The sequence below is a fragment of the Bison bison genome, unplaced genomic scaffold, assembly GCF_000754665.1.
Source record: "Bison bison bison isolate TAMUID 2011002044 unplaced genomic scaffold, Bison_UMD1.0 scf7180017864365, whole genome shotgun sequence".
NCBI lineage: Eukaryota > Metazoa > Chordata > Mammalia > Artiodactyla > Bovidae > Bison > Bison bison.
In genome coordinates this window covers 773698-789209 of record NW_011494937.1, presented here as the reverse complement: position 1 = coordinate 789209, position 15512 = coordinate 773698, and the positions used below count along the sequence as shown (strand labels likewise).

Genomic DNA, 15512 nt, shown 5'->3' with positions numbered 1-15512 from the left:
CTCAATGGACATGGGTTTGGGTGGACTCCAGGAGTTAGTGATGGACAGGGAGGCCCGAGTGCTGCAGTTAATGGGGTCGTAGTGACGGACACAACTGAGCGACTGAACTGAACTGAATGTTTCAATATAAATCAATATATGTAATCACTATAAAATTATTGAGATGCTTAACACATTGTTTTTCTTACAAAGTCTTCAAAGTCTGGAAATACTAATTCTAAATCTGGAAATGCTAACCCTTCAAAAATCTCAATTCAGACTCACATACTTCAAATGCTCAATAAATCTAGTTGGCTCCTGGTTATGACACTGGACAGTGAAGGTCCAGAACCATTGACAGGGAGTATATGCAAATTGTTTGGCCTAACATCCATGAAACCCAAGCAAGTACAAATTGCAGCTTTGACTCACCTCCATGTGCTGAAAATTTAGAATCACAGGCTGGGAGAGAGATGTGTTCTTTTTGGGTTCAATAGCAGCACTTACTACTTGTGAGTTCAGGTAAACTTGATCTTTCTCATTCATCTCTTCAAAAAAAGTTGCATTTATGATGTTTCCAAGAGAAGAGTATGAAACGAAGGCAACTGCACTAGTACCTGAGGAAACAGAATAATGGAGATTGGGATTGACCTATACACACTCGTGGTGCAGGCTCAGTCGCTCATCTGTGTCTGACTCTTTGTGACCCCATGGACTGTAGCCCACCAGGCTCCTCTGTCCATGGGATTTTCCAGGCAAGAATACTGGAGTGGGTTGCCATTTCCTTCTCCAGGGGATCTTCCTGACCTAGGGATTGAACCTGTGTCTCCTGCATTATAGGCAGGTTCTTTACCACTGAGCCACCAGGGAAGCCCTTAGTCATATTAATACATATATATTTAGTTTGTTGAATTCAATTAATGTGATGTCGAGCATCACATTATATGTTATGCTGAAGAGGAAAAGTTAAATTTTGACGTAACCTCCTGCTCCTTCTGCCTCTGTAACTCAGCTTGCCCCTTGCAAAGTCTAGGTCACGTAGGTCACATAGTCTCAGAAAGTGGGGACTGGCAATACTAGGAGCTGGAGTTTGTCTCACTCACCCTTGTCCTGCTCTTTGCAGTTGCCCAGCCCCTGCAAACCTGCTTAATCATGCCTGTCCAGGTCAGGCATCCCCCTCCCCATCGTGACCAATGTTCCTGAGTACACAAAACCCCTTGGTTTAAACCAGCCTATTAACAGCTAGTGTTTCCCACTATAGTCTGTCTATAAAAACTCTGTAATCCCTTTGTTCGGGGCTCAGAGCTTGGAGTGTTAACTCCTCTGGGCCCGCCAGCGTAATAAACCTGAGGTCTCCAACTCTCCGAGTGTGGTGCTTGGTTTCTCGAGTACTGGTTTCTGCAACAATGCCACAATTTATTTCTTGGAAACATAAATGACGCAATTTTGATGAGAAAAGGACAAAAAAGAAAGTGAAATTTTAATAAAAATACACACCTAGAGATAACTTCTGTTTAAGTTATGGATTTTTTTTCTAGGTATATATATATTGTATCCAAATACATCTCATGTCCAAGATTTGTTAATGGACAAAATGTTGCAAGGAAGAGCCCATTCTGACTCCAGGTTGGATCTGTTACTTTAACCTTTGCTTCCTGTTGCTTTTGTTCACTGCTTGTACATAATGGCCTGCCACAGGGAACCCTGCCCTACTGCCTGAATATTAAACTAAAGTCCTTTGTTCAAGACCTTGTCCACCTGTGGATGGCTACAGACATCCTCCAGGAGATATTTGCCAGAGTAATGGACTTTGTAGGGCTTCCCTGATGGCTCAGTGGTAAAAGACTCTGCCTGCATTGCAGGAGACATTGCTTCGATGCCTGGGTTGCGAAGATCCCCTGAAGGAGGAAATGGCAACCCACTCTGGTGTTCTTGCCTGGGAAATCCCATGGATAGAGGAGCCTGCACTGAGCAGACACACACGCAATGGGCTTTCTCCTTTGCTTCCTTACCCCCATCCGACATCTCTATTCTATAAAGGAACCTGGAATCTAGACCCTGATAGTTATTTTGAGACATCAGTGTGCCGTTTTCTCAATAAACCAGCTTTCAAATAAAGTGATTTTCCTTGTCTCAACACCTCATCTCTCAAATTTATTGGCTGGTTGTGTGGTAAGCAGAGCGAGCCTGGACTCAGTAACAATGTGACCGAGTTTCCTTTTATGGAGAGCTGAGTATCAAGGATTATCTGATTCTATGGGGCGTTGCGATTCACCTTTTATGGACTTTCTATTGCCAAGCAATTTCACAACTCTGTAGGCATAGAAGATAACATGAAGAAACTTGATAGTAGTGGAAATGACTCTTTCCCTAGACAAAGATGCATTTTGTCTGGTAGACATGTAGTTTTCTGTTATAGAAAATATAATTCTGAACATTGCATTGTAGTATCGCCCTATAGAATATTAACCAGCTTTTGCATGAGTTAGCATATCATTTCAGAATTTGTGACTGATTTATATAGCAATATGTTTGTATACATGTGTATCTGCTCTTTGAATTGCCTCTGAGCATGTCTTAACATTTCATAGATTCCCTCATCAATTAATGAGCTGATGGAATTTTTTTCATGACTTTGAAAAAGTCTTTATTGAATTTGTTACAACATTGCTTCTGTTTTTTATGTTTTGGTCTTTTGGCCATCCCAAGGCATGTGGGATCTCAGCTCACAGACCAGGGATGGAATCTGCACCCCCTGCATTGGAAGGCGAAGTCTTAACCGCTGGACCACCAGGGATGTCCTAGGAGTTCATATGATCTTTGATGTACCTTCATTTATATTTGAAAATGGTATTTACCTTTTCATTATGTATCTCTTTGAAAATGGTATATAGATGTATACACATACACACACAAAAACACAAACGTATATACACGCACATAGGCACACTTACTCGCATATATGAGGGTCAAAATAAAAGATTTCAGTGTCTCCTCTCATATTCTGAGGCATACAAAGTATTTCTGGACCTGAATCCTTTGTTGTATTGAATAGGGTAAGACTAGAGAGACAAGAGAAACTGGAAAAACTAAGAGAGGCTAAACTGATTTACATAAGAAGGGATATAAATCTACCCTTAGGAGAAAAAGATATAAAGGCTGGGCTGTCTATGGCTGATTCCTGTTGATATTTGGTAGAAACCAATGCAATACTGTAAAGCAATTATACTTAAATAAAAAAAAATTGTGTTATTGTTGTTTTTCAGCCGCTAAGTGCTGTTTGACTCTCTGCGACCCCATGGGCTACAGCACTCCAGGCTCCTCTGTCCTCCACTGTCTCCACTATCTGGAGGAGGAAATGGCAATCCACTCCAGTATTCCTGCCCGGGGAACTCCATGAACAGTGTAACAATTGGGAGGGAGGGGCAGAGAAGAGGCAGGTGGAATTTGGAAGGAGAGGAAAGAGACTGGGTCAGCCATAAAGAGGAAAAGGAAAGTAAAGTTAACCGTCTATATCTGCAGGTTCTGTATCCACAGATTCTATGAACCTTGGATTGAAAATATTTTTAAAAATCCCAGGGACTTCCCAGGGAATCCCAGCGTGCTTCAGTTGCTAAGACTCTGCGTTCTCAAGGCAGGGGGCCCAGGTTCAATCCCTGGTCAGGGAACTAGATCCCACGTGCCGCAACTAAGACCCAGTGCAGCCAAATAAATAAATAAACATAAAAAATTCGAGAAAGTCTCAGAAAGCAAAACTTGAATTTGCTTTGCATCCGCAACTATTTTCTTAGCTTTTGCATTGTATTAGGTATTATAAATAATCTAGAGATGATTTAAAATATAAGGGAGCATGTGCATAAGGTTATATGTACATCTATGTCAAATACTATTGATAAACCATTTTATATAGGGACTTGAGCGTTCGTGGATTTTCATGTCTGGAGGGTCCAGGAACCAATCCCTCTTGCAGACTAAAGGACAGCTATAAAAGGAAATTGGGTAAGTCTTGTGTGATATCATTCCACTTCCTCTGCTGTCTCTTGAAGACTTCAGTAATGACTAACTTGTTTTGCAAGACCTTTAGAACTGGTTTTGTGTTTCTTTTGCATGAAACAAAATGTTGAGGCTGGACCCAAGGAAATCCATTTGTAGTTGGTACAAGTATTTCAATCTCTTTAGATAGAAATCTAATTATTTCTTTTCCATATATATTATATATATATAATAAAGTTATAGGAGGAGAAGGGGACGGCAGAGAATGAGATGGTTGGATGGCATCATTGACTCAATGGACATGAATTTGAGCAAGCTCTGGGAGTTAGTGATGGATGGGGAAGCCTGGCATGCTCTGCAGTCCATGGGGTTTCAAAGAGTTGGACATGACTGAGCGACTGAACTGAACTGGTATATATTATATAGTATAAACCAGATATAGATAACATATACGGAAATCATTACCTATGTGCTTACTCGCTCTGTTGTGTCCAACTCTTGGCAACCCTATGGACTGTAACCCTCCAGGCTGCTCTGTCCATGGGATTTCCCAGGCAAGAATACTGGAGTGGGTTGCCATTTCCTCCTCCAGGGGCTCTTCCCCACCCTGGGATTGAACCTGTGTCCCCTGCATTGCAGGCAGATTCTTTACCTGCTGAGCCATCAGGGAAGCCCTCTATCTATCTATTTATCTACCTATCCATCTTTTTCTAGTGCCTACTGTGTCCAGACATTATTCTGGGGATACAGTGGGGGACAAAATAGCCTGAATTTCTCTTCTTATTGATCTTACTTTCTGGTGCAGGAAACAAACATAAATAAGCAAATAAAGGTGTTAGATAATCGTCGACTGAAGCCGCCCACCTTGGCCAGGCATGATGATAACCACTTGGGTGAGTTGTCTCACAACAGGAGGTCCCAATGAGGAACTTGGTACTACCACCTGAAAACTAACCGGGAGAATTTGGGAGAGGCCAAAAGAGGGAGGAGACAACCATCCTCCCAGAATCCTTTGCACTGGAATCCGTCTTGGCTGAGAGATGCTCGGGCCACCAGGAAGGACCCTGACTCAGACTATGGGCCAAGGGTGATGACTGACCAGAGACAACCTAGAAACTAATCGCATTACCATAAAACCTGAGACAGTGAGCCATGTGGCAAAGCACTTTTCCTGCTGCTCTCTGCCTGAGGACCACTTTCCAATAAAGTCTCTTGCTGTCCAAGCACAGGTCTCCTTGGACAATTCATTTCCAAGTGTTGGGAGCCCACTCAACAAAGGTATATATCAAAGACACCTTGCTCTGATATAGGATTAGTGCTCAATTCTATGGAGAAAATTAAGTAAAGTAGGGGACAGTTGGGGCTTCCCAGGTGGCCCTAGTGGTAAAGAAGCTGCCTGCCAGTGCAGGAGATGTGGGTTTGATCCCTGGGTCAGGAAGATCCCCTGGAGGAGGACATGGCAATCTGCTCCATTATTCTTGCCTGGAAAATCCCATGAACAGAGGAGCCTGGTGGGCTACAGTCTATGGGGTTGCAAAGAATCAGACACGATTGAAGCGACTTAGCACTCATGCTAGGGGACAGCAAGAGGTGGAGGATGCTATTTTAGACAGTTTTCTGGCAGCAGGGTGAAAGGAAGGAGGATATCTGAGAGGAGAGTGCTCTAGGAAGAGAAAATAGCAGAGAAAACCCCCCCAGAGACATGACTGTGCCCATCAGCAAGGAGGCCAGTATGGCTGAAGCAGAGTGAGTGAGGGGGCAGTGGGAGGAAGTGAGGGCATGGTGGGGGTTGACCTTGTAGGGCCTGGGGGAGAATTTTGCTTTTATTTTAAGCCAGTGGGAAAACTGTTGGAGGATTTTAAGCAAGGGAATGGCATAATTTAACAGTTTGATAGGCTAAAAATATATATGCACATGATATGTTTATATTATATATTTATAATTTTATTACATATTAAGGCATGCACATAACTTACAGTAAGTCCCCTACATATAAACAAGTTCTATTCGGAGAGCATGTTTGCAAGTCCGATTTGTTCCTAAGTCCAACAAGATTAGCCTAGCTACCCAACTAACACGATCAGCTGCATCATACTGTAATAAGTTTCTAATACTTTTCACATGAATAATACATAAAAAACAAACAGAAAATAAAAGAAACATTTTAAATCTTACAGTATAGTACCTCGAAAAGTAGAGTAGCACAGGACAATAGCTGACATGCGGGGGCTGGCATCGAGTGAACAGGCAAGAAGAGTTACTGACTGGAGGAGGGAGAGGAAGTGAGATGATGGAGCTGAAGGATCTTCAGCAATAGGAGCTGGAGGGCGAGCTGCAGTTTCACTCCTGCCTGATGCTGATGGAATGCAGGTTCCCACCTTGAAGATTTATATGTAGCGGACATTTTCTATATCAATAGTGTTATGGGCTGAATTGTGTTCCTCCCCAAAATTCATATGTTGAAGTCTTAATGGTACTTCCCAGTGTGACTGTATTCGAAGATAGGGCTTTCAAAGAGGTGATGAAGTTAAAATGAGAATGTTAGGGTGGGCCTTATCCAGCCTCCCTGGTGTCCATATAAGAGGAAATTTGGACGCATGAAAAGAGACTAGGGACCCATGCACACAGAGGAAAGGCCGTATGAGGACATAGTGTGAAGATGGCCATGTTCAAGCCAAGGAGAGAGGCCTCTGGAGAGACCAATCTTGCCAACATCTTCATCTTGTATCTCTAGCCTCTATAACTGTGGGAAAATAAATTTCTATTGTTTAAGCCACCAGTCTGGTATTTTATGACAGCCTAGCATATAACATGGGCTTCCCTGGTAGCTTAGCTGGTAAAGAATCCACCTGCAATGCAGGAGACCTGGGTTCGATCCCTGGGTTGGGAAGATTCCCTGGAGGAGGGCATGGCAACTCACTCCAGTATTCTTGCTTGGAGAATTCCCATGGACAGAGGAGTCTGGAAGGCTACAGTCCATGGGGGTCACAAAGAGCACAATTTAGCGACTGAACAACAATAAGAAACAAGCTGTGTGGTTCATCCTACTGGAATAAATCCCCTAGCAGGTGTCTCTAACCAGGTTTTTCTGGCTTCTCTCGAGGGATGAGAAGTAGGAGATTCACTTCTGCTTCTCTGAGTTGATGGCAGTTTCTGTTCATCAGAAAGAAACAAAGGTGGGTGGTTGGAAGGCATCAGCAGGTGATCAGCCTACCTGATCTGATGCTCGGAAATTGCTTGTTTTTGAGCTGAAATATTCTGGTGTAAGAGCAAATCACAAGTAGAAAAGAAAAGAATGGTTATTGAGGTTTCCAAGGTTGACCTCTGTGGCCAGGGTTTGCTCTCTGAGATAGTTTATAGGGAGAGGAATCATGTGATTCTATGTCTTGGGTTACCTGTGACAGTCCCAGTTCACACCTGGTGTCATGGTGTAACTTAATAGGATCCCTTCTGGTATTAAAATTATCCACCTTTTGGAGATAAATTATAAGGTTGCTTTAGACCAGAGGTTCTCAACTGCAGGCTATCCTGCTCTCTCACCTCAGCTGACACTGGGTGGTGTCCGGAGGAAGTTTTGGTTGTCACAACTGGGGAACTGCTATAGACGTCTAGTCTAAGGCCAGGGATGTTGTTCAACATCCTACTGGGCACAGGATGACTCCCTACAATGAAGAATGTTCCAGTCCAAGACAGAACCTGAGGGACACAAAAATGTCCCTTTATGAGTTCATCATGAATCCATCAATGCGTTCTTTTCTTTCTTTAGGAATGTTCAGTCCTCAACCTAGATGTGGATTTAATTCGATGACCATTTCTGTTCTCCAATTCTCTGCTGGTAAAGTACTAATTTACCTCCCTGGGGGGGAGGCGGGGTGGGGGAGGGGACATGTCGATGAACAGATGTTAACACATTAGATGCCAGGATAAGGTAAGTTCAAAGTGCTGGAGGAGCACAGGAGAGGGAAAGCCTGACTCTAGTGCTGTGATGGAAATAGGCAGTCCTGGGAGGCTTCACGGAGGAGAAAAAAGTTGAGCTGTGTTGAAAGAATAAAAGTCCACCCTGTGGAGTGTTGGTTAACATTACTGGCAGAGGGACAGCCAGTGCAATGCTTCAAGATGAAACCGCAAGGGTCATTAGGAAAGATAAATAGTCTGCTGCTGGGCATGTCTATGGTGCTTCCCTGGTGGCTCAGTGGTAAAGAATCTGCCTGCCAACGCAGGAGACGCAGATTTTAACCCTGGGCCTGGAAGATCCCCTGGAGGAGGAAATGGCAACCCACTCCAGTATTCTTGCCTAGGAAATTCCATGGACAGAGGAGGCTTGTGGGTTATAGGGTCACAGAGTCAGACACCACTGAGCATGCACGAATGCACGGGCATGTCTATGCCAAGTGCTCCCCGAGACACATGCATTTACATTATGAGGTGTGCAGTTCCTGTAGACAATTCAGCCTAGACAGTTGTTATGGACTGAGTTCTGTTCTCCTCAAATTCAAATGTTCAGTTATGGTTTTCTCAGTGTGTATGTCCAGTCATGGAATTGCTGGGTCAGATGGCAGTTCTACGTTTAGTTTTTTTAAGGAACCTCCATACTGTTCTCCAGAGTGTCTGTACCAATGTACATTACCACAAACAGTGTAAGAGAGTTCCCTTTTCTCCACACCCTCTCCAGCATCTGTTGCTTGCAGATTTTTTGATTATGGCCATTCTGGCCAGCATGAGGTCATACCTCTTTGTAGATGAAACTAGAGCCTGTCATACAGAGTGAGGCAAGTCAGAAAAAGAAAAACAGATATTGCATATTAAAGCATATATATGAAGTCTAGAAAAATGGTACAGATGAACCGTTTTGCAGGGCAGGAATAGAGGCACAGAAATAGAGAATAGATGTGTGAACACAGAGTGAAGGAGAGGATGGGACAAATTGAGAGAATAGCACTGAAGCATATATATCACCATATGTGTAACTAGTGGGAAGCTGCTGTATAGCACAGTGAGCTCAGCTCAGTGCTCTGTGATGACCAAGACGGGTGGGATGCGGGGTGGTGGGTGGGAGGCTTCAGAGGGAGGAGGCATATGTATACAGCTGGTTCATGATGTTGTACAGCAGAGACTAACACAACATTGTAAAGCAATTACATCCTGATAAAAAAATAAAAAAAAATTGTTGACTTCCTAATCCCTAGTACCCCAGAATGTGACCAAGGAACAAACTGGACTGCAGATATGTTTGGAAGCTTGCAGGCTCCCTCTCCACACTGTGAGTAATGGGGGAACCTGGTGAGCACGCAAGCATGAAATCACAGGGTTGGAATTTGGCTTCCATCCTCTTCCTGGCCCATCCTCCAGTGAAGGCAGATTCAAGTTCTCATCTTGGGGGAGGAGAGGAAGTGAGAAACTAATTGCCACATGAGACTTTCTCAGTTCAGCATGTGCTTAGTTGCCTGCATTTTATCATCTTTTCTTTGGAACTTTGGGTGATAGCACAGACCAGCTGTCTGTACAGACCCCACATTCATGTAATTGGATTTTAAGGCCCTCATTTATTGTGCTACAGCAATTGTGACATATGGCAGTTATAACAGAAGTCTTCCTGCCAAATGAAAAAAAATATTGGAGGTGTTCATGCAGGCAACCCAAAGTTTGGTTTCTCTTGAAAAATCAGACAGTCTGGCAATGCTGGGATAGTTAATAGTAACAATTTCTCTTTCTACACAGGCTGTAGCAGATGCTGTAGGCAGCATAGCTTTATTCCTTTGGCACTTCTGTTTTTTTTTTTTTTTTAACGTGCTGATGGATTCTACTGCAAGCAGCTGCGACTCTCTGTCTGGGAGCTTTCCCTGGAGTGAACATGTTTGATCTGTACACAGGGCAGGCTGTAAAAGCTTAGACGTTCACTTCTGCCTGCAACTCCCAGAAGGGCTCTTAACCAGTGATGGATCAGAGCAGGTGGATAAAGAGCTCAGCTCAGCTCCCTCTCCCTGTTATTATTATTTTAGTTTTGGAATTCAGGATCTTCACTGCAGCATGTGAGATCTAGTTCCCTGACTAGGTATCGAACCCAGGTCTCCTGTATTAGTACTGCAGAGTCGTAGCCACTGGGCCACAAGGGAAGCCCCCTTTATTATAAAAAAATGTTTTTTTTGGACCATGTCAAGTGGCATGTGGGATCTTAGTTCCCTGACCAGGGACTGAATCCCTGCCCCCTGCATTGGAAGTGCAGAATCTTAACCACTGGACCGCCAGGGAAGTCCTCTGGCTACTTCTCTTTGAATGGGGTAACTTAGTGGGATTGAACCCCAGTCACCACCAGCAGTAACCTGCTCACTAACATAATAGTCCCTGTATGGGCTGCCTTCTCTTCCTTGTCTCACTTCCTGTTTTCCCTGTTGGGATGATTAATTTTATGTGTCAACTTGGATAGGCTTTAGGACCCAGATATTTGGTCAAAGACCAGTCTGGATATTGCTGTGAGGATATTTTTAGATGAGATTAAATTTAAATCAGTAGATTTTGAATAAAGCAGATTACAGTTCCTAATGTTGGTGGGCCTCATCTAATGAGTGGAAGGTGTTAAGAAAAAGACTGAGCTCCCCCTGAGGAAGAGACTGCCTTTGGACTCAGGGCAGCAACAGCTTTTCCCTGGGTCTTTCAGCTTGCTGGCTAGATTTTAGATTTGCTGCCCTCCACAATCGCATGAGCAATATTCTTCTTAAATCTGTCTCTGTCCCTGCCCATCTGTCTCTATCTCTGTTTCTCTTTCTCTACATATACACAGCCTATTGGTTCTGTTTCTCTGGAGAATCCCGATTAATACGCTTACTGATTCTTTCTGGGATCATCTCCCATATAAAATCATCACTCTTGTTCCGCTTACACTTATCCATGCACTACTTCTAAGGGAACCCAAACTGAGAACCAGATAGAACAACCCCTAAATTACAAAGAAGTCTCTCTTTCATGCTGAAGAACAAAAAACCTCCATTTTAGGTAGGAATATGTCTTTTTTGTAATTAAAAAAAATTTTTTTTTTTTTTTTAAGGAAAGACTCAAATGGCACAGTCTTAGTGAAATGGAGCAGAAGCCTATAGTTCTTGTTTCCCAAGTCCTCAGCCCACCTTTTGTCTGTGGGAAAACTTTAGCCAAAAGTTAGTTCAATCAGAGAAGTGAGAACATAAAGAAACAAAGGCATATAGTTAAAGGAGATCAAATGATAATAGTTTAGTCAGTAAGCAAAGTCAAGGACCTTTAGTTCCTTCTCAAGGGCTGTAGGTAATATTCTGAGCCATATCCTTTGAGCTGCCTTATAGATAGAGACCCCCACCAGGTGGAAAAATTAACTACATGATTACCAGACTGTAGCCATGACGTAAACTGTCGTAGTTCCAAGAACTGGCCTCAAGGAAATGGGAACAAACCAACCCTGGAACCAAGACTAACTGTGCTTAGAACTGACCACCAGTGACCAATTTCAAGATGACTGTCTGAGCTACTGTGCTGTTTCTGCATGTAGCCCTCTCTCTCTGTCTATAAGAGCTCTAGCCCCCGGGTTGTTGCGGTGGGGGCTGTTGGCCTTTGGACAGGTTTGGATGCTAGTGACCCTCCTCCCTGGTCACTAGCATCCAAAATAAAGCAAACTTTCCTTTCCACTAACCTAGCCTCTTTAATGACTTTTGAGCAGCGAGTAGCTGGACCTGGGTTCAGTAACATTAGGGTAACAGACCCATTAGAGAGAAGCCTACTGGGGGACATTTTCCTCACTACTCACACAGTGATGCTGCTCTGCATGTCTTAGGGATTCTGAAAGCAGCCACCCCACGTACCTTTTATGTTTCTCTGGATGACATCACTGCAATGGATTTCCATGGAGTTCACTTGGGCGTTCAAGCTTAAGATGACTCCCTTGGAGCAGTTGTCTGTAACAACTTGAGTTTCAACAGCTGGTAAGAAAAACAAAGGGCAAACTTGCCATTATTATAAGTTTTAAAAATGTGCGTAGTTACATGAACAGCTTAACTTTACTGAGGGTCTAGAATGAGCCAGGCACTGGGCTAAGAGCCTTACATTGATACATTGCCATCTTATAGCAGCCTCATGTAACACAATGAAGGACCTGTCAGAAAAGCAAACTGAAATTCAGAATTTAAGTAGGACTCTAACTCCTGTATACTTGCTGAGAAAATCTCATGACAGAGGAGCCTGGCAGGCTCCATGGGGGTGGCAAAGAGTAGGAACTTACTGAACTCTGTGTTCTTTTTTTAAAGACTTCTTTTTTACTGTGGACCATTTTAAAATTCTTTATTGAATTTATTACAATATTGATTCTGTTTTTTATGTTTTTGTTTTTTGGCTGAGAGGCATGTGATATCTCAGTTTCCTGACCAGGGATTGAACCCACAGCCCCTGCATTGGAAGGTGAAGTCTTAACCACTGGACTGCCAAGAACATTCTTAACTAACATTCTTTAGCACATTGTCTTTGAAGCAACGATTCTGTTTCTAGGAATTTATTCTTGGAAAACAATAATGACTAAGAGGGCAGAATTGGCTACGAGAAAGTCCATGGCAGTAAAGATGATAAAGGTGAAGTGACCTAAAGTTTAAGAAGAAATTGGTTAAATGACTTATGGTTTATCTCTATAATGGGGAACCGTGCTTCCAGTAAAAATGAAGTCACAGAATAACAAACAATAAGTTCATGAAAATATTTATCTTAAAAATCAGAAGATATGAGACTGGTCATGAGTTGGAAATTATTGAAGGTAGGTGAGGGGTGCAGTAGTCTTATTATGTCTCCTTTTGAGTGTGTTAAAAAAATTAAAGAAAGTAGTTATAAAGAGCAGAAAGTTATGACAATTACCAGCCTTGGTTCTAAGTGCGTTGAGTGCAGCATTACGATCTCGTTTTACAGGTGAGGTGATGAAAGCTCACTGAAGAAAGGGTACTTTATATCATTGATTAAACAATGAGGGGGACTTCCCTGGTAGTCCAGTGGTTAAGACTGTGCCCTTCCAATGCAGGGGCTGCAGGTTTGACCCCTGGTCAGGGAACTAACATCCCACATGACTCCTGGCTTGGCCAAAAACCAAACCAAACCAAACCAAAAAATCAATTAGGAATTGGCCAAATCAGAAAATATAAGAATTACTTGTAATGTGGTTTAATTTTAAATAAAAGTGTCCAGATTCTGGTTTCCTGAGAAGTTTAGGCACTGGATTTTATCTTATTAAAGACTATAAAAAATGATTATTTTTATGAAGTATTTTATCATGAAAGTTGGTAAAATGAAATGATTAGTTAGGCACACACAAATACATTAGCATCTCTGAGCTGAATACTAATAAAAAGCACAGTAAACAGCATTTCTGGAGGCCAAAATAGTGATATGTATCAAAAGTTCATAGAATGCTTTCTTCCTTTTGATCTAACAATTCCTCTTCTATGAATTTATCCTAAGAAAACATTTAACGAATAGATACAGATAAAACTTTAATGGTCTTTGTCACAGGGTTGTTTTGTAACTACCCACATTTCTCAGAATAGGGAAATAAATTATCGTGAAAATAAATTATATGTACAAGGCAACTATATACACCATTGAAGACAATAACATAGCTGATGATATATATGACGTACATGAAAGATGTTAGTCACGTAATGAGTGAGAAAGCAATTTGGCATGCATATATAAGTGTAACATACATAACAAATATGTGTTTCTTCATCAGACATGTACCTACATGGGTATGGGATTGGAGCACTGAATTGTGGGCAGATTTTGCTGGACTCAGTTTAGTTTTGTGTATGTGTTTTTTCCTAATTAAAAATTTAATACTTGGCTTTGCTATGGCATTTTATTTTTTATTTTCAAAAACAAAAAGTAAATATATTTAAGGTGTCCAATATGAAGACTTGACACATGTGTGCATGTGTGTGTGTGCTCAGTTGCTCAGTTGTGTCTGACACACATATACATAGTTAAATGATTACTGCAGTCAAGCTAACTGACATATCTGCAGCACACGGATATATAATGACTATATATGACAGGTATAATAAAATTTTTTTTGGGGGATGGCTATGCCACGTGGCTTGTGAGATCTTAGTTCCCCAACCAGGAACTGAACCCAGACCCAAGGCAGTGAAAGTGCTGAGCATCAACCACTGGACAGCTAGGGGATTCCTTAATAAAATTATTTCTGTTTTAGAAAGAATTCAGCACGTTTGTTTCACTGTTGCCAGAGCTCTGCTAGCAAAAGTGAAAGTCACTCAGTCATGTCCAACTATTTGTGACCCCACAGCCTATAGTTCCCCAGGGTCCTCTGTCCATGGAATTCTCCACGCAAGAATGCTGAAATGGGTTGCCATTCCCTTCTCCATGGGGTCTTCTGGACCTAGGAATTGAACCTGAGTCTCGGGCAGATTCTTTACTATCTGAATCACCAGACAGTTGAGCAGCAAATTGAGGCCATGAGTCCAAATGACCATGACCCGAAGAAGTCTTTAAATAAAAGTTTGCTTTCAGTTCCTTAAAAAAAAGTATTTCTACTTAAAAAATATGTAGTAAGATGTTCCTTCTGGGGTGGTTTAAGTCACATCACCGTGACATGTGCTGTTAGGTTCCGTGAGCACTGAATCATTTAAAAAAAAAGAAAAAAAGAAAACTACCTTTAAGCCAGAATCCTAGACTCAGGATTAGAAACCATTGACAATTTTTGTTTATTCATGTATTTATTTGGGCTTTCCAGGTGGCACTGGTGGTAAAGAACCCACCTGCCATGAGAGATGTGGATTTGATCCCTGGGTTGGGAAATTCCCCTGGAGGAGGGCATGGCAACCCACTCCAGTATTCTTGCCTGGAGAATCCCATGGACAGAGAAGCCTGGAGGGCTACAGTCCATAGGGTGACAAAGAGTCAGACATGACTGAAGTGACTTAGCATGCAGGTATTTATTTAATTCTAAATATTATCACAACAAACTGTGGAAAACTCTCCAAGAGTTGGGAATACCAGACCACCTGACCTGCCCCCTGAGAAACCTGTATGCAGGTCAAGAAGCAACGGTTAGAACTGGACATGGAACAACTGACTGGTTCCAAATTGGGAAAGGAGTATGACAAGGCTGTATATTGTCACCCTGCTTATATAACTTTTATGCAGAGTACCTCATGAGAAATGCTGGGCTGGGTGAAGCACAAACTGGAATCATGATTGCCAGGAGAAGTATCAATAACCTCAGATATGCAGATGACACCACCCTTATGGCAAAAAGTGAAGAGGAACTAAAGAGCCTCTTGATGAAAGTGAAAGAGGAGAGTGAAAACACTGGCTTAAAACTCAGCATTCAAAAAACTAAGATCATGGCATCCAGTCCCATCAGTTCAGTTCAGTTCAGTTGCTCAATTGTGTCTGACTCTTTGCGACCCCATGGATTGCAGCATGCCAGTTCCATCCCCTCATGGTAAATAGATGGGGAAACAATAGAAACAGTGACAGACTAATTTTCTTGGGCTCCAAAATCACTGCAGATGGTGACTTCA

At 42.3% G+C, this 15512-nt stretch overlaps 1 protein-coding gene across 2 annotated transcripts in view; it reads right to left on the bottom strand.

The window, feature by feature from the left end:
- Positions 1-15512, bottom strand: part of EMR3 (egf-like module containing, mucin-like, hormone receptor-like 3) — a 62630-nt gene that overhangs the window by 18746 nt on the left and 28372 nt on the right. For both annotated transcript variants that reach the window (XM_010855419.1, XM_010855420.1), the window contains 2 exons: positions 11796-11912; positions 412-596 (listed from right to left, as the gene is read on the bottom strand). In XM_010855419.1, the coding sequence (XP_010853721.1) occupies positions 412-596; positions 11796-11912 (302 nt within the window). The remainder of the gene's footprint in view (positions 1-411; positions 597-11795; positions 11913-15512) is intronic.